We start from the raw sequence: 19,125 nt of genomic DNA, 5'->3' as shown, positions 1-19,125 counted from the left end.
TCAGAGCCCTGGAGGGTCCAATGTCACCATTGCTCTTGGAACTTCTGGCCTCTGGAACAGTTAGTGTCTGTTGTTGTAAGCTGCTGGACCTAGGAAACAAACACGCCCTTTCATCTGAACCCCTCTTCTCCTGTCCTTGACCCTCTGTCCCTGAGCAAGGGGGGGGGGTGGTGAAGGGGTCTGACAGCTGGCAATTGATTAAATAAGCAGCTTAATTAGCTGCCTCCTGGTCATTGCCTGCTCTTTCCTAATCATTTAGAGGGGAATAGATGACGTTTCAGGGTTGATCTTTGCACATCAAGGGCCAGACAGGAAGAGTGACACAGCCCTTTACTTCCTGGACCCAATAAAAGGAAATAGATTTTGCCTCCTAAGCCAGAGGCTTTGTAAAAACAAAAATCTAAGTTAATCCAATGCATCCACTTAATTAAGTAGCAAGTCAATATTTCTCATTAGCTTCATCTTACAAACCCAGCCATGATAATGAATGAGAATCAATGGACAAAGAAATGAGCCCAAAGAAGAGCAAGAGGCCAAATCTGATATTATTTCATGAAGGCAAGAAAGGCTCAACCCCTTCCTAGAAAATAAATCGCAGCCACACTCATTGCCAAGATCCAAAGAAAAAAATTTATTTACAATAGAGAATTTTATTTGAAACATGCATTTTTTTTTTAAACAAATCAGCAAGTGCAGATCAAGTTTACACTCCTTAAGGCAAGAGTCCCAATGCACGCTGTACATGTTCATATTAAATCAAACCTGCTCACCTGGGAATCTGTGTACAAAGGGCAAGACCAAGGTCAGCAATGTGTTTATTAGAGAATCAGACAATCTCCCTGATACAGGAACTCTGAGGTCAACTTGCTATGAATTCTACTAGGGAAATGCAAACCAATAGCAAGAAATCCTGATAGTCTCCTTAGCACTGCATACAATCAAATCAACTATTCAGAAAGGAAATACAGTAGTGCATACGAAAAGTGAAAACAGAGCCTGTCCGTGTGGGTGGAAGGACGGCAGTGCGCCCACGGCCATATTGCACGTGATGGTCAAGTCCCAGCATTTGGTTCAAAGTTAGCTTTTTCCCATTTTGGCAATCAGTTCATCACAGATCTTGGTGAGCTCTTCTATCTCTTTATTCTGAAAATGAAGACAAGAATTAAGTTCTTGATGTTTGAAATCAAGCCATTCAGAAGATCACTGGACTCTTTGGGGCAATGGGGTGACCTAAAGCGGCAGGAGAAATAACTCAAAGCCAAACAATCTGAGTATACATCCCAGCTCTGGCTGTGTGACCTTGGGCAAGGTACACAACCTCTCTGAACCTTGGTTTCCTTATCTTTAACAGGTAAGTGGATAACATCTCTCTAAAAATTAAAAATGAGGCAAGAAATATAAAGTCCTTCTGGGTAAGTAGCCAGCATTGCCTCTGACAGGTGGTCTGGGCTGAGCTCTTTGGAGGTTTCCTTGAGAAATGGCCCAAGGCTGAAGCAATTCTACCTGGATGGAGAACACCAGCAATGTGTGGAAGATGCCCAGTAGGCTAAGTCAGTACCAGACTCTAGAGCAAAAGGGAGCCTAGCAACCAAGGGGAAGGACAATGCTTGCCCGGGGCCATTAGATGACAGAGGAGCTGAGCATCCTGATTCCCAAGTTCTTTCCCTGACCTCCCCTAGTGAAGTGAGTTGGTACTGCCCAGGGCAGAGGTCACTGCGCCTGACACACAGGCTGCTCTGGTCAGCCATGCTGTAACCTGGCAGGGTGTGGGCGGACAAGAAGAGCTGACCTCTTGGGGACAGTAAGATGTTTCCACAGGCCATCTGGGAGGCACATTGGACTCCTGATGCTCACCTGCCTATCAAGACCCCTCACCTCTGTCCAGCAAAGCCCAGCTGCTCGAAAAGTGATGCTGCCCAGACCACTCTCAAACGACCACTGGAGGATCCTAAGGTTGGGTCCTTATCTGGAATGGGCTGGCCACTGCCTAGAGACTCAGACTCATTGGCCTAAGCACATAAGGCTCCTCGGCCACAGGGCTCCTCATCTAGGAACCCAGGGAGATGGGCACACCGTGCGCTGAGCACCAGATTGAAGGAAGGAAACCAGGGACAAGCCGAGCAACTCTGGGAAGTCCACCTCCATCCATGGAACGCGGGACCACGCGGGCCCTTTAGCCTGCCGCTGCCCATCCTCTGCAGAGCCTGGCAGGCACTGATCACTCTCCCACAAGCACCGTGCCAGCACATCACAGGTGCTAACAAATATTTGACACATGAATGATGCTGACAAGGAATGAGAAATGGAAATAAACCACCGGGCAGACTGCGGTTCTAGAAGGGCGAGAGAAAGTCTGTTTCAGGGCTAGCACTGAACCGGGCCTCCCAGAGGCTTCTCAGGAATCATGAACTTGTCTGTTGGGCCAGCTCTGCCTGGGAGCCCCATCTCTGTGGATCTGATGGACTAGCCGGCTGTCAGGGCACCAGCCCCCCCCCAGAGGCCCACCCTCCCCTGTCACCTTCTGCTCCAGCGTTCTTTCCAGGGCGTCCACTCGCAGTTGCTCCTTCCGCAAGCTGGCCTGGTAGGCGGCCTGCTCCTGCTGGGCCTTGCCTCGAACCTGGGCGATCTCAGCGTTGGCCCTGTGGGGAGAGGGGACCCAGGAATCAGACCTCTTCCTATAGGTGGCCGTAGATCACCGCCGACACCTCCTGCCTCCTTGTCCCTACCCTGGGCAGCGGGAGGGGCCGCCAGAGCTCCCAGCCGAAGGGCTGTGTTACCTGTCCAGCTTCTCCTCCGCGTGCACCTTCAGGGCCTGGTACCGCTGCTCCTCCTTCTTCACGCGGGACAGGTACTCCTGTGCACATTTCTTTAGCACCTCTTCATTCTAGCATGGCAGAGGACAGGGGTCAGAACCCCCAGGAGAAACGCCCTGACTCGGGCACCCCTAACTCTCTGATGCAGGTAGAACCCAGGTGGCCAGTCTGACTCCCCAGCCTCCTTCAGACTCCCACCCCGACACAACGGGGCCCCCAACGTCTCGCCCAAACAGGCCAACCTCCTGCTCTGCCCTCGAGCTCGGACGCACCTTGCGGAAACCTTCCAGGACCTCCTTCATCTTCTCGTATCTCCTGAAAAGGTCGGCCAGAGACTTCTCCACAGAGTTCAGGTCGGCCAGGGCTTGCTCCTTCTCCAGGACCAGCTGCTGCACTGTTTGGTGCGAGACTGACTTCTCCCTCTGTTCGTCCTCTGGGGGGAGAGACAAGAAGCCAAACGATGGAGCCTGTGGAACCCAAGCTGGGCCTCTGGAGCCAGCAGAAGCTTCAGGTGTAACTCAGCCCAATCAGCCCTGGCTGTCCTTGGGACGGGCCGACTCCCCAATTCCCTCCCAGATGGTCTCTGATGGCTCCAGCATCTTAGGCCTGGGCCCATGCAATAGCACACGGGGTGGAAATTAGCCCTTACTGTTTAGCCTGCTCAATGCCTCACTGACAAATCTACACTGGGGATCCCACCGAGCCTATTTTTTCTGCTGAGAAAAAAGGAAGACATCACTACTGAATTTTGTGTGGGGCAAGATTAATGGGTGCTGTGGCTTGGGCTTCCCAAGTGCCACCAAGACTGACAGAAGGTCATTGGGAGAGACAAAGTTTCTTCACACCTAAAATATCCCAGAATCCCAAAGCCCACAGGACAGTCCCCCTGCAGCTGTTTGAGGCCAACACTGACACTCCTCTGTGCAGCGAGGACTGGGCTCTAGGAAAACATCATTTCTGCAAAGTGAGTTTCTCGGTGATGCACGAAGAACAAGCTCCAGGCCCAGTGTGACTACCAGCGCTGGTGTGAGGAAGAGCACTGCTCTCCAGAGCGCCTCTCTGGCCCTCGGCCACCTCTGTGCTGATGCGACAAGGCTTCCTCAGACTCTCTACATGAGGCCTGCGGCTCCCTCCAGCCTCTGCATGCCAGGCCCAGGGGCTTCAGGATTTCACTGTCCTGGTGACACCAGAGTGAGGAAGGCAGAGGCCCCAGGGCTCCTGGGGGACATACCCAGCAGACCTGCCAGCCCCAGATCTCCTGGGAAGGGGCTGCCTGGAACTGACTCCTAGTGCTGGCAGCCACCGGGAAGCACCTCTGGAATTGGTGAGCAGCCACCAGGTGCAGGGCTCTGCCCCAGCACCCAGCCAGAGCTGAAGGGCCACCCCCACTCTACCCCTGCAGAGCCCCCCACAATGGCCGCCCATGCACTGGGACTAAAATCCAGGCTCCTTCCCCACACACTCTGCCCTTTATCCTCCCTGGCACCTCTGCTCCAGCCTGATGGCCTCAACACCCAGGTGCCTCCTGCCCCAGGGCTCAGGTGGCTCCAGAGCTTCCCATTCACGTAGGTCTCTGAACCTTGTCACTGCCCAAGGTGCAGGAAACGCCCTTCCCCATGCTCTAGCCTTTCCTCCCCCACTGGAGCAGCCCCCCCCCCATATCGTTTTAGCAGCTGTGTGCACACACACAGGGACCCGTACAGGTGTGTGCACTGGCTTCTGTCCCCACTGAACATACTCCAGGTGGGCGTTGGTCGATTTCATCCACCACTCTGTCCCAGGCACATACAATGCCACCACACAAGTCCATGCGATGAATGAACAAGTGAAACCTCACAAAGACCCAGGTGCAGGTTTTCTTGTCCCCATTTTACAGAAGGTGACACGGGGGCGTGAACAGCTAAGTCCCTCACTTACCGAGGAAGCAGCAGAGTCTAGGTCTAAACCCAGAGCCATGGTAGAGAGAGTGCTTCTACATGGGCCTCTTGTGGGGCCAAACCTGACATCAAGGGTCCTGACCTCTCTGGGTCCCAGGGTCTCATTACCAAGTCAAGCTGCATGTGATCAGGTGGAGGCTGTGCAAGGGCTTTGAGGCCCACCCTGACTTCCTGGTTTGGTAGGTGTCGGTGGGGCTGGGGCTCTGCATCACTGGGGAGTGATGGAGATGCTCCAGGACCAGGACCCCAGTGGCCAAGAAGATGCCTAATGCCCCTCTGTCCCTGCCTCTGTGATCACAAGGGTCCTTAGCACTCTTGCTACCAGCAGCTTGTAGCTACACAGGACAGTAGCCAAGGTGCTCCGGAATTTAACTGCCCAGGTTCGAATCCTGACTCTGACACTTCCCGGCTCTGTGACCTTGGGCAGTTTTTGACCTTTGTGAGTCTCAGTTACCTCACCTGAAATAGGAAACAATAGCATTTCTATCACACAGCATTGGCGGGCAGGGGGGGGGGATTAAATGAGATACTACAGACAAAGCCCTTGACACCTAGGAAGAGTCCAATACCAATGACTCACTATCAACTACATCACTGTCCATAACGAATCCTGTAATGGTGTCACTCTTGAATCTGTGTGGCAGTGTCATGGTGACTTAAGAACACAGAACAGAATCACCAGCAGCCTGCTTGCTAAGTCTACATTCCTAAAACAAAGGGTGTTTCTAAGTTTCACTAGCAACCCAAAGCTTCTTTTTCTTCTTTGAATTTTAGCTTCTTCCTTAGTTTTCAGCATGGGGTGAGACATCTTTTCTGGGCTGATTTGTAGCCGCATATGAATCTCACTCTGTGGGGTAAAGGAATCATTTATCAAATGGAGTCTATCTGATTTCCTGGATCAAGACGTTGCCTGCCTTAGGTTTCCTTTCCTCCCAACCTAACCCTTTCAAAAATAGAATTGTCCAGTTCCCAGGAGACCAAGGTGGCAAGAATACTGCACAAAGCTTTTTATTATATGTGACCAATGCAGTTAGGTTCTTAAAAATCAGGAAATCAGCCTCAGACCAGAAACACCCCAGACCCAACAATGAACGATGCTTCTGAAGATATTTTTCTGGCTGCTTCAGGCAAAATGTTATTAAATGCAGCAAATACGCAAAAGCAAAACGAACAAAAATGGAAAAACAAAACACAAAACGAGGGTTGCAACGGGTAGGGGACCAGTTAGGGGGAAGCATCTACTTACCAGGCTTGCCTGTTTGTTTTGCAAGCAAAGGGCAAAAAGCAACAGAAAATGGAAGCAAAACAGATAATCAGGGCAGTTGTTAGAAAAGCAGAAAAAAACAATTGCAACAACCCAGAATGCAGAAAGCACAGAAATCTCCTTTTGTTCTAAATCCCAGATAGCCAATATCTGATTTAATAAGACACATTCTCTGTAGTAAGCCGAGGGGGGACAATGGCAGCAGGATGGAGGTCACAGCTGGTGAAGGCCGTGCGGAGCCACAGAGCCAGGAAGAGCCAGCCCAGGTGGGCTAAGCTGGAGTCAGCGGCAAACCCTTTTCTGTTCATGCTGGTGCTGGACTGACTGCCCAGCCCTCAGGGGGCCTGTGTCCCCTCCCCTGAGTGGTGCTGTTAGGTGACTAGAATTGGAAGAGAACTATGGAACCCAGATGTGGCTGATGGGCCCGTTTCACACACAGAGAGACTCCCTTTCCCAGAAAGAGGCACAGACGCCCACAGCGACAGTCGGCCAGTCATGCCTCTGGCTCCTGCTATATTCTACTAGGACACAAGGACCTTGAAACATATGGTGGCCTTAATCAGTGACCTACAACAGTGACTGGAGGCTGACAACCACAGACAGGCCACCTTTAATGAAAAAGGTCTGGAAAAGCAGATGATGGATGGGGGAATGAGGACGGGAGTGAACTCAGGGAGATATTACCCTAGTGACAGTGTGTCCCCGGTACAGATGCTGTGGGGGTCACATGGGCCACCCAGAGAGCTCTCCCAAGAAAAGGAAAATGCCCCAAGAGGCTGAGTGTCCAGCTCTTGGAGACAGAACCTCAGGCCAAACACACCAGGTGGCTGTAATCCCTGGAGTGGGGCGTTGGCGGGGGGGGGGGGGCAGGCAGCACCCCCCACCAAGGGGCACCCTGGAATTACATGGCACCGCTCCTCAGGGTGAAAATGCTCTGACCGCTCCCACCTGCAGTCTTTCTTCAAGGAAAGCATGAGAGTCAATTAATCTTTCTGTCCCAAGGCCAGGCGGCTTGTGTCAATGTGGAAGGGTTTCGTGCTCTGAGTTCTCAAAAGGGAATGTCTGCTTCAATCAGCTTCTCCTACTGGGTATCCAAGCTGGCGTTGAGCAGCCCTCTCTCAGGAGCAAACCTCAAGCCCCTTCACCTCCATTTCTACATGTGCCAAAATGTATGTCATTGCCAAGGGCAAAAATACTCAGGAATGGAGTGGGATGTTCTCGATGAGCCACGATGGGTCCAAGTGATGCTCCCCTCTTCCCAAGACCTGCAGAGGCCAAAGGGCACTCTGAACGTGCAGAGCCGAGGACGTAAAGCCTTCACCCTGACCGCTCTTACCAGCATGTCGATTCCAAGAGTTTTGAAGTTTCTATCTCATCCAGATGTGTTCATAAATTCTTACGACAATTGAACACAGAAACTTCATGTGATGGAAAGCACACAGAAGGGGGCAGCCGAGGGGCATCTCCCAGAGGTACGGGCAAACGGTCTTTATTACAGGACCACAATGAGAGCTCCTCTGATTGGACAGTGCCTCTCCGCCATTCCTGAGGCTTCTGTTTTCTTTATCTTGGGACAAGTTACAGGTGGGGTGTGACTGGCAAATCCAAACATTTGAGGGGGGGGGGCTCATTTGCTAGCTTAGTGTAAAGCTTAAACATATAAACTGTGGTTGGCAGTGACCTGGAGATTTTACATATATCCTTAGGAGAAAAGAGTTTTTTTTTCCCCCCCATTTTTGCAGTTACTGGGGATTGGACCCATGGGCTCTGCTGCTGAGCTACATCCTTAGATGATTTTATTTTTATTCTGACACAGGGTCTCACTAAGTTGTCCAGGCTGGTCTCAAACTTGTGACCCTCCTGCCTTAGCCTCCTGATTTGCTAGGATTACAGGCATGTATCACCACACTTGAGAAAAAGATTTTTAAAAAACTGATTGCTAGGAACCAAAGGAAATAATAAATTGACAGCTAAACAAACATCGTGACCCCAGAGTCAGAATGTCATTTCTCAACAGTGATCATCAGTCTGAAAGCTAGTCTGTCGGTGCCGGCTGCCAAGGATGCAGCACCCAATCTCCCTGCACAGGGTTAGTTATCAGGGTCTGCCAGAGGTGTGGCAGCCAAGCAGGTGGGCAATGGCCACAGGTTCCTGTCAGGCCCTGGACCCTGTGTAAAGGCTGAGCGGCAGGTTCAGTCATTTGAGTCTCAACTAATTAGGCTGTAGGGATTCTATTCCTATTCTTTCCCATGAACAAAAACCAAGGTTTGCAAGCATAAGCCAGCCCAATCTCCCTCTCCACCAGGCGAGCGGTTCCTGGCTGGGTCAGAAGGGGCCTGTCAGGCCTCCCACAGGCGCCTTCTGGGGGGCGTTTCCAGGACAGAGCCATGCGCTGGGTGCTCTGGTCCCTCCTGAAGGGCACCATGTTCTGAGCCTCCACTCTCAAGGCCTCCCCTGAACTTGGAAACCTCCTGGCAGGCCCGAGCCCCACAGGGTGGTCAGGACACTCACCGATCATCTGTGCGATGGTCTTTTCGTACTCGGCGACGATCTTCCTGTAAGACAAGCAAAAGCACAATGGACCACGACAGCAGGATGCTCCCACACGGGGGACATTGACAGTGTGACCGTGATCAGTGGGACAAGTCTCACCTGCCAAGGTTGGGCTCCCTTGGGCAGGGCCACCCCAACTCTCAGCCACACACAGTGGTTCATTTTCCCAGTGTGTGACTGCACGCTGCACGCCCTCTGCAAGCCCTCAACTCCCCGCTGACCACCAAGGCCACACCTTTAGCCTGCAGCCACCTGGGCCCACGCCCTCAGCAAGCCGGCCTCCGCCTCCCACCCCCCCCCCCACACACAGGCTCTTCGAGACCCAGGGGGTGCTCTATCTCCACAGTTAAGTCTGTTTCTCAAGGTCCAGCTCCAGTGTCTCTCCCCGGGAGACCTTCTGTGATTTCCCCTGGGAGCCCTCTAACATTTTCTCTGTATCTCAGACATCTGGCCTCCAAGAACACGAGTCCATCTCCTCCACTGGAGCAGACTCTCCAAGGTCTGGAGGTGCACTTCTTGGGGAGCCTCGCAAACAGCAGCTGCACCCAAGCACTGAGAACCCCTAGTTAGCCTGCCCGCGGCTCCCCACGAGAGCACTGAGGTGAGAAGCAGCCCTCCGTCCAAGGAAGCCTCGGGAAAGCCAGTTTCCCTGCATTATTCAGCAATTATTTTCCCCCAAGAGCTGCTAATGGCCAAAGAGACAAGACCCTGAGGACACAGGCCACAAAGGCTCAGGAGTCAGGCGGTCCAGGCCTGGCTGACCGGCCTCTGGGACTCTGGATGAGTCATTCTCAGACGCAGGCTCTGCCTGCTCCCTGGTATAGGGGGACCACCCTCACGCCACCTTCAAGCGGGAAGTCACTCAATTCTTCCCGACTCCCACTCAGAAGCACTTCCATGCTTTCTGACTGACGGCCAGCTCCTTGTATCCAGGATCACAAAGATGTGGTGGGGCTGACACTGATGATGATGACATGCAGGTGGCCAGGGCCATGTCTTTTTAGACGTGTGGATGGACCATGGGCCTGAAAGTGCTGTAGCTCACTGCACCTTCATCTTATCCTCAGTGACCCAAGAGACTGGGCTCCTATTGTCCCCAGCACTACTGACGAGGATGCTGGGACACTGCAGACTCAGAAACCTTTCCAGGATTCAAGGATTCACCTTTACGTCCCACTGCAGCAAGGCACTGAAGGTTACCCCCACTATACAGATGGGGAAAGGAAGGCGGAGTTAAGCAACATGCTTAGAAGCAGCTGGGAAGAGGAGCCTGCTTTCACCTGGTGACGCTCCAGAGGCTGATAGGGTGATACTCGGGCCATCAAATGCCAGTGCAGCTGTACCAGCTGTTGGCATGTTGAAATCCTGCCACCTCAGAGAGTGGACAGCACTCCCTGGTATGACCTCCCTGGGAGGCATTTCCAGAGCAGCTAAAAATCTAGAGCCACCCGACCCTCTCAAAAGAAGAAATAAAGAAATTTTAAAAATAATGCAGCTGTGTGGCTTCAGTGAGCCTCTGGAAGGGCACAGGAGACCAACCACAAGAAGGTGTGAAGCAGCCACAGGAGGGCATCGTTGCAGAGAAGGCACAAGAGAAGAGTTTCAGGATGACACTACTGGTACCTAGAAAACAGGTGCAATTCCCAAGAAGTTTGCTTGCTGCTTGAAATGGCAGCCAGGAAGGCGACTGATTTCAAGCCAGCTCCCACCACTGCTACTAGGTACATGGTGGCTACTGTGTACTTTTACAACACCTGGTAAATGAAAGTAAATGATCAGGAGGAACTGGAAAGGAGACCCTGGGAAGGAGGATTATTACTGTACATATCTTTACTCCATTCTTTAACTACACTAAAAATACTCATAAAAGTATGAGCCTTGCACAATAAAGAAAAGAGGACCTCTCCAAGAGACACTACTGGGCTCCACCACTGACCTCATCTCCATCACCTCCCGTCTGCTTTCTTCATATTTCTCTTTCCACTCCGAGACCTCTCTCTCCTTGGTTAGGACCTAGAATCAGGAGGAAGAGGAGGGTTAAGCCCAAATGTGTGGATTTGGATTTGACCAAATCAAAGAGACATCAAATAAGTGTGCCATTAAAACCTCCTAAGCCAAATCATAATTACAGTCAGAGAACTTCCCCAAACACGAGGGAGAAATAAGCCAGACACTACTTTCCCAGAGCCCACTGGGAAGCAGAGGAAAGGGGCGTGCTTTCTGTTACAAACAGACAAAGCCCTCCGAGCCCATGGACATGACTTCTAAGGAAGATCAAGGTCCACGGGCCGCCACGCATCTTTGCCTGCAGTGCTCCAAGGAGAAAAGCTGACTCCAAAGACACAGGCTTCCCGGATGTGCATCTAATTTACAAGACACCACATCCTTTCCAGGGCAACCCGAGTGGCCCTTCTCCTCGCTGTGCCACTGTACCTCTGCTCTGGCCACCTGGAGCGCAGAGTCCAGGTCTGGCTGCTGGAACAGAAGGCCCGCCGGCTTCTCCACCTCAGAGGTCCCGATGCGGGAATACAAGGCTGTTTTGGAGATGGAGACATCTGGTGGGTGAGCAGCTTCTCTCTGTGGAACGGTTTTTCATTTGGGGGGAAAAAAAAACACAACACAAAAAAAACCAACCCAGTTAACATTCATCACAGGACAAAGAAAACACATCCATCCTCTGGGTTGCATGGTTTTGAAACAAAGAACATCCAAAGTATGAAGAATGCAAAGACTCATGAATGGGGAGACACCAGGCACCACTGATGGAGATCCATCTTTTGGCCTGTGCCGCCAGACGGAGCACTGATAATGGCAGAAGCCCTGGCAGCCCAGAACGGGGAGTCGAGTGGGTCTGGTGCCGGCTTATCACTGCCACTTATCAGATGCCAAGCCACTTTAGGCACAGTGCATGAGACCAAGGTCATTATCCAGCAGGCTCCAGTTTCAGAATGAAATCTTGCCCATGAATGATACTGAATTCTAATCTATGTTTTCCTGGTTCTGTATAACCGCAGATTTGATCACTTTTGGAAGACTGGCCACATCTGAATTTGGGGGCATCTGTTTAGTTCCGTTTGAAAGGATGCGATTCACACATTTAAGGCTGTAGCAATCAACCATGCCAACTTCAACAAGCTGGAGTCTCTGGGCGTAAGGTTTATGTTGGAGTTACGTTAAGTCTGTTGCATCTACAGGAAATCGGACAACTGGGTCAATGGTAATCTCCGCATTTGCTGATATGATCCCCACCCCACCAGATGACACTGGCCTGAGGCTTTCTACCCTTTTCAGGGGAGGTTAGGAGCAAGCGGGCCATGGTTATTCTTCCCTTGGCACAGAGTGCTTGGCAACCTGCAGCCTGGGTGAAATGCAGGGTTAGAAGCATCATCAATCAGCACAGCCAGGTTCGTCAGCCCACTTCTACCACCACAAGAACAGCAAGCCAGCCCACTCTCAGTCCCATCCATTCACCTGATGGTGCTGTTATGGCTGCCAAGGGGACCTCGACCCTAGTTCTAAGTCCAGTGTGAGCCCGTGGTGGTGAAGAGGGTGGAGAGGGGCTGTGTCTTCCCTAGGAAATCATGAGACAGGACTGGGCAGTGAACAGATAGAGCACCGTGGTGTAGGAGGAAGACAGATTTAGGGAAAGAAGGGCGAGGGCTGTAAAGGGCAGCAGATAAGATAAAAGGGCCAGCGGTCTCAGGAAGGGGTGGACCTGCAGGCACTTGAGTGGAGTGTCTCTAATCACAGGACAGCCACGCTGACCCTACCACAGCACCAGGGCAAATGACCTTGGGAAAAAGAGACAGCTCAGAAAACCCAGGCAGAAGTGTAATGGATAGGACTGGAGATGAGGAGTCAGGGCAGTTAGTTGAACACATGCAGGGTGAACAAGAGTTTAGGTGGTCCTGGACAAGACCACCTGTCCTCTGGATCTTACTGCCTCTGCCTGGCCTTGAGCTCTTGGGCTGACCCTGAGGCGAGAGGCCGTGATCAGCTGGTCAGAGTGAGGAGCACACAGCCCTGGCCCAGCAGACCCCAGAAACTCGCCCGCAGGTCAAATGGGGGGCCACAATCTTCTCAGCCTCTGATCCTCAAGATGACACCTGACCAGACGCGGTGGACAGCTCTGGCAGCAGGCAGGCCGAGCGCCTGCAGGGTGGCACCTCTGCCCAGAGGGCTGCATCCCCGCTGCTGGAAACGGGCTTTTACAGTTCTGCCTGCAAGGGGAAGCTTCTCCAGGCTCAGCACTCATACTTGAAAGTTCACAAACATAAAATTCAGAAGAGGTCTTTAAAAGGAAAAAAAAAATGTTCCTAATGTTTTGAACAATTTTCTTTTTTTTTGGTGGAGGGGAGATGCTAGGATTCAAACCCAGGGCTGTGTGTGCACCAAGCAAGTGCACTCCCACGGAGCCCTCTGATCACTTTTAAATGTGTTCTTTTAAAAAATTAGAACAAAAGTATTTCAAAATGAAAAGAACATTAGAACCGCCACACTCATCCTGGTCCTTCTGAGGATGAAGTAAAATGAGGATCGGAGAGATTTGGTTTAAAAATTTCCCCAGATGACATTCAGCTCTGACCCTCAAATAAACCACTCCCCGAAACGCAGGAGAAAATGAACATAGTGAAAATTAACTTTATTACACTGAGCAGGAGCTAAATAAGATCAAGGAAGGGATTAATGACCTTAAGCTGCCCAAAGTCCTTTGTGAACCAAAGAGGGGAATGAAAACACATACAACACTGAAGAGATACTGACCACAGAGTGAGTCCCTGTCACCTTTTTGATGGCACCTGGTCCTCTCGATAAAGGAACAGAGGACTTCAGGACGCATGTGAATTACTGCCCTGCATCAGCACCTGTCTGTATAATGAAACTCATCTTCCACACCCTGGCTTCTCCTTACAACTAAGAATTGTTTTCTTTCTTTTTTTTTTTTTTTTTAGAGAGAGAGAGAGAGAGAGAGAGAGAGAGAGAGAGAGAGAGAGAGAGAATTTTTAATATTTATTTTTTAGTTCTCGGCGGACACAACATCTTCGTTGGTATGTGGTGCTGAGGATCGAACCCGGGCCGCACGCATGCCAGGCGAGCACGCTACCGCTTGAGCCACATCCCCAGCCCTAAGAATTGTTTTCAACTGAAATTCAAAGGTCTGTCTCTCACTGATATTTTAAGATCAGATATTTTTAGATGAAGTTTTGCTCCTCTCACATAGTTTCCCACTTGCTACTTTAGAGGGACTAAAGCCACTAGAAATCACAAATTGAGACGTGAAGGGCCAGGACTCAGAAGGCACCAGCCCTTGCAACCAACCTCAGCCATCAATCCACTCCTCAAATCCGGGGTCCTGTGTGACCCCCCAGGCCACTGTCTCTGGCTACAGACCTACAGGCCTCTTGCCAGGGTCCTTCTGGTCTTGCAGCTAGGGAATAGGGTCCTGCCACTTACCCGGGCTCACGGTCCTCCCTGAGGCCAGTTCCCTGTTGCCAGGCCTCAGGGCTTGGACCGTGGCAGGATCCCTGTCCCCAGAACACTTGGAGGCTGATTGTGGGAGGACAGACAGAAAGCTCAGAGAGCTGTGGTGAGGAGGACCTGCAGGGGTGAGGACCAGGAGTCGAGGACCTGCACACAGAGCTAGGGCCATGGAGTGTGGACCCCGCCCGAGTGTTCACGAGTGTCTGGTCCGACCCAGGCAGGAGAGCCGACTCAGCTGGGAGCTGTCCCATCCACTACTGACAGCAGACAGTTCCTAAGCCCTGGAGTGGCAAACGGGGTGGGCATCATCCCACACCACTGCCCCACTCCACAGACGGCGCACCATCAGGCACCAGGTGGCCATGCCGGCCACCAAGCCAAGACTCGGCCTTCCATCCTGACTGCACCAGGCAGAGGCAGTGCCTGCAAGTTCTCTGCTCGCTCCTCCTCAGACTGTTCTCAAGGCTTGGGACACATCTCCCTCCTCGGCCCCCTGCCAAATGGTGGTGGGAGGGGAGGTGTGTGCCCACCAGCAGTATGGCTGCCCCAGCCACCTATGGGCCTAAGCCATGACTCTGGGAGACATCAGACACGGCGTGACATCAACAGGCCAATTCCCCTCCCCGTTGGGAGCCCCTGCTGGGACCTGCCATTCACGTGACCTTGTTCCTGTGCTACCAGAAGCATCCTTCAGTTTTTATTATGGGTCCCCCCTCACTGAGAAAGCCCAGTAGCTCCAGGGATCACAACCAGAATGTCACACAAATGAATTAAATCAATGTGCCCGTGCCTGGCACCCCTTGGAAGCCACAAAGACAGGATGTGGCAGGTCCCTTCAATCTAGCTCAGTGTTATGTTTGGAGTTGCTGCATAGCAGATCCAGCCACCTTGGTCAGCTTCGGGGGACAAACTTGATTCAGCTCACCAGAAGCACATGGGAGGAGCCTAATAATGAGGCTGCAGCCTGACACCCTGGCTCCTACGGACTTTTCCTCATCTGTAACGTTTTCTAACCAGAGAGCGTCCCTCACTGTAGTTCAGAGGGGCAACTCACTCTGTCAGTCTCAGAGAAACGTCCCTTGAAGTTTTAAATATGGGATACTTCGCAAAAGCCCTTCCCATTCCTGTGGGTTCTTTCCTCTCAACAGGACAGCCTTATTCCATGAGAATTCATCTTTCTGTTGATAGCAGCTCAAGACCCTGCTGTAACACCTCAGGGCCATGTTGCCTGCAGCTGAAGCACAAGGGCAGAAAGAAGAGCTTTTCTGTCTGTCTGCCAGCAGGTTCCCATGCAGAGGACAGCAGGGGGCCATCAAGCTTCTACATGACAAAGAAGAGACCTGCAGGGATGTACCTGCTGGAGCCACTGGATCACCCTCTCTCGCCCAGAGAGAGCATCTGTTTCTACAGGCCACAATCCCCAGGGGACGTCCTGACCAAGATCAATACAAGTTACCCCTGTAGAGAGAAGTGCTCCTTACAGGTAAGACAGTTCCCTTGATAGAATATTCCTTTTAGCACAGGCTTCTGAAACACCTAAGGAGGTGGCTTGGGTGCCTCTCTGGCCCACACTCGGTGGATCCAGGAAACATTATTAAATCAAGATGGAGACACATGTCTGAGAACAGGCTGTAACTGTCAGGAAGCTGACTGCTACTTGCCTATTGCCAAGGACTGCCTTCTGCCTGACCAGGGAGGAGAGGACGTCACCACACTCCATGCAGACCTGAACTACTTAGAGGAGCATGCTTGGCTAGGCACCAAACGTCCCCCGAGAGGAATCCACCAGTTAAGCCATTCCTACAGGACACCAAGAAACCAACCCAGTGGAGGAAGAAATCCCTCACTGCGACAGCTTTCTAAAACTCGTTCGTGGACATTCCACCTAAGTTTTTGGTTTGGCAACAAGAACAAACACATCACTGATCTCTTTTTACATTCTTGTGACTGCCCTATGTCCACTGTTCTCAGTCTGGATGCCCACTGTGGGACCACCTCCCGTCTCTGGAAGGGGTTTTCCTCTCCGCTGCAGCCAGAGAGACCCAGGTGGGGTCTTACAGGCAGGAGCACCTGCCGAAATTCCCGTATCACCATGTGACTCGGTTTCCCACTTGTAAAACAAGACCTGGACCTGCTTCCTGAGGAGACACTGGGAACATCTGACCAGGTAAGAGGCAAAAATGGGGTGCTGGCCAACACAGCATCTTCCTTTTCTTGCACATCTACTACGTGCCAGGCAGGGGCTTCTCCTCATACACCATCTGGAGCCCTCAATGCACCAACAAACTTGCTGTGATGAGCCTCAATGCACAGGTGGAAAAAAACGAGGCCCAAAGAGGTTCACTAACTCATTCAAAGCCACAGAATACAAGTGGGGTCCAGCTCCAGTGTCACACACCATGTCCACTGGGCTGCCCAACTTTGGGTAGTAAAAAGGGGTGGGACGAGGCCAATGCTGAGAGACCACAGCTCGACAGCAACCTGGGGCGACACACTGCCTGTCCGTCATCAGCATTGACTTCTAACCCTTAAGAAAACTCACCCCAAACCTGGAAGCCAGTCTGAAAGATTTCCACATGCCCTGTCAAGGTCACACTCAAGAACCGGGTGCTAGCAAATGCTGGTCCAAGGAAAATGGCCTGCTGCCCCCTTTTAAAATCAAAACAAACAAACAGGTACAGTTCCTTGGCCATCTCTGCACATATTCTGAGGCTGCATAGGCACTGTCAGGCAGAGGCCATGTGTGGGCCCTGCAAATCTGCACTATTTCTGCAAGCCCTTTACCAAAAGGACTGCCGCTAACCCCGCTTCAGCACATGGTCCAGGGCCTCTGCACAGGTTTTGCTTTCACTTCCTACCTACTGCTGATTCTCAGTAAAGTTTGATGCGAACCTGTAGAAAACAGAAAAGTTGCAAATGATTTTTGTTCCATAGAGAAGCACACATTATCTGTAGGGGAAAAAAATGATAACCTCAAAGGTGATGATTTTTTCATCTGAACCAGGATTCTCTAGTTTGATATCAACTCTGCCACTCTTCCAGCCTTCTTCGTGCCCCTCCCCTCACCCCTCACCCCCACCCCCCCGCGCACACACACACACACACACACACACACCACATACTGGCTTCTCCGATTCTCCCCACCTAGCCAGCACCACCATCTGCTGGCGAACGCATTCTTGAGTTAAGCAGATCTTAGACATGTGCTCAGCGTGTTTATGCAAGAGTTACACTTTTAGCTTTTTGGAAATCACACTTGGCCGGGCACCCACAACGCCTGCCTGACCGACGGTTAGCAAAGCAGGCACTGGCCCACGGTGGCACACACAGCATTCTCAGAGGGCAGCGCACTGCAGCCGCAAACCAGTACCTTGGTGTCCTGGCGGCTGCGGGAAGCCAAGGCAATCTGCCTGGCCAGCTTCAGGGCTTCTATCCGCATGATGGCAAATTCTAACTCCTCCTGCCCAAGGGGTGGGGTATGAGCAGACCGCAGGGGAAATGTATCAAGACAGATGTAATGTTTTCCACACCCAAGAAATGAATGTGCCATGTAAATGCGTCATGACAGGTACTCGGGAAAGACACACGCTTGGCTTTCTCACAATAAGCACCTCAGCAGATCATGAAACCATGTTTAATTTCCTTTTTTAAAAATATTGTCCTTTTAAGTCTCTACAGAGAACCTATGCAAACATGAAATGGATCCAAATTTTTACTGTACTATATACAGTCTTTGATTTTTTTCCTTTTTAAAGTGAAGTTGGCCAACACTTTCCATGAATGAATGTGCATCTGTCAAATGACTGTGAGCCGTCTCTCTAGATTTCCTTTCAAAGTTCGAGTCTAGGGGATATCAAATTAAGCTGTCAAATGTAAAAGTGCGGAGTAGATAATCGTTTTGGTTCCAGATGCAAGACTGACTCCAGATGTTATCTCAACAGGATTCTGAGATCGCCTAGTCCAGGCTTGATGGTGACCTCATACCTTTGGTTTGGTGAATGAATCACAGACACTGCTGTTGGGGTTATCAATACATCTGAAAAATGACTGTTTTGGTCCAGTTTCCAAACTGAAATGGAAATGGTTCCTTCAATATGTAATTGCATCATTTGTATAATTTTGGCATACTGGATAAAGCACACCACATATCAGTGCCTGAGGGGAAGATGTTTCATCTGGAACATTCTCGGCAACTCCTCAGTATATCCGGCCTCAGTTCATCTGGGGCTCGGGGGTTCATTCTCTACTGAGGTTTTGACAAACTTCCAAAAGGTCACACGTTGGCTACAAACCTGAAGTTTCTGAGCAAATACTGGGGGGTTCTTTTCTGCTAAGTCGGGTTCCAGATAGTCAAGTGCACCACAGAGAGAGGCGGGGTGGGCCAGCCTGCTGAGAAGGGCGTCAGCAGAGGCAAAGGCAGCCTCGGGAGCTGTCTGAGCAGCGGCGGAGAGGACAATAAGGAAAAAGGAGGAGAGCAGAGAGTGACATTGATGGACCACACATCTGTCTGTCTACAGGACATTTCTGCCTTTTGGCTAAAGGGAGCATCCAATCCTCACCCACATGCTGACAGTGGACACCTTGACACTGGCAGGCCCACCCCACTCCCCAAAAGCACAGCCTCCTGTGCCCTCCCCACCCTTACTCCCTGGCCAGAGGCTAAAGCCAAGTTACCATTTGCTTCTGCTTGGAAATCTCAGTGGTAGGAGGCAGAAGCTAGGTGATGGGTTTTCAAAACCTGACCTCACTCAACAAGGAAAGAGCTCCAAGCGTAAACACCAAGAAAGTAAAGTTTTGGTAAAGGCGATTTTCTAAACAATGGAAAGATGATTTCAAAAGGAAAAAAAGTGTCTCCTGGGAGATCAAAAAGCCTTCAAAATCAGAAGCCAACTTTGCAGAAAGTGAGTGGTGGACGAGTCCTCCACAGCAGTGATCTGAGAGGCCGATTAACATCCAGATCTCGTTTTGCCCATTATTATGTTTCCAATAGTCCACCCAGCCTCCAACTGAGTCCACATCCACGCATGGTGGGTACTCAATAAGTGTTTGCTATGTGAGATAAATGAAGTCTCCTAAG

At 51.3% G+C, this 19,125-nt stretch overlaps 1 protein-coding gene across 25 annotated transcripts in view; it reads right to left on the bottom strand.

The window, feature by feature from the left end:
• Positions 1-611: 611 nt before the first annotated feature.
• TACC2 (transforming acidic coiled-coil containing protein 2) overlaps positions 612-19,125 on the bottom strand; it is a 197,624-nt gene continuing 179,110 nt past the window's right edge. For 20 of the 25 annotated variants that reach the window (XM_081268755.1, XM_081268740.1, XM_081268765.1 and 17 more), the window contains 9 exons: positions 18,341-18,481; positions 17,419-17,508; positions 11,001-11,144; positions 10,504-10,580; positions 8,526-8,569; positions 3,086-3,246; positions 2,778-2,884; positions 2,519-2,639; positions 612-1,143 (listed from right to left, as the gene is read on the bottom strand). In XM_081268755.1, the coding sequence (XP_081124881.1) occupies positions 1,078-1,143; positions 2,519-2,639; positions 2,778-2,884; positions 3,086-3,246; positions 8,526-8,569; positions 10,504-10,580; positions 11,001-11,144; positions 17,419-17,508; positions 18,341-18,481 (951 nt within the window). In that variant the 3' untranslated portion in view covers positions 612-1,077. The remainder of the gene's footprint in view (positions 1,144-2,518; positions 2,640-2,777; positions 2,885-3,085; positions 3,247-8,525; positions 8,570-10,503; positions 10,581-11,000; positions 11,145-17,418; positions 17,509-18,340; positions 18,482-19,125) is intronic. The other 5 variants (XM_081268744.1, XM_081268752.1, XM_081268753.1 and 2 more) reach the window with 2 other exon arrangements.

Source organism: Spermophilus citellus, assembly GCF_964194105.1.
Source record: "Spermophilus citellus genome assembly, chromosome: 15".
Lineage (NCBI taxonomy): Eukaryota > Metazoa > Chordata > Mammalia > Rodentia > Sciuridae > Spermophilus > Spermophilus citellus.
Note: the sequence above shows the minus strand (reverse complement) of the source record. Positions and strands in the feature narration are given on the sequence as shown.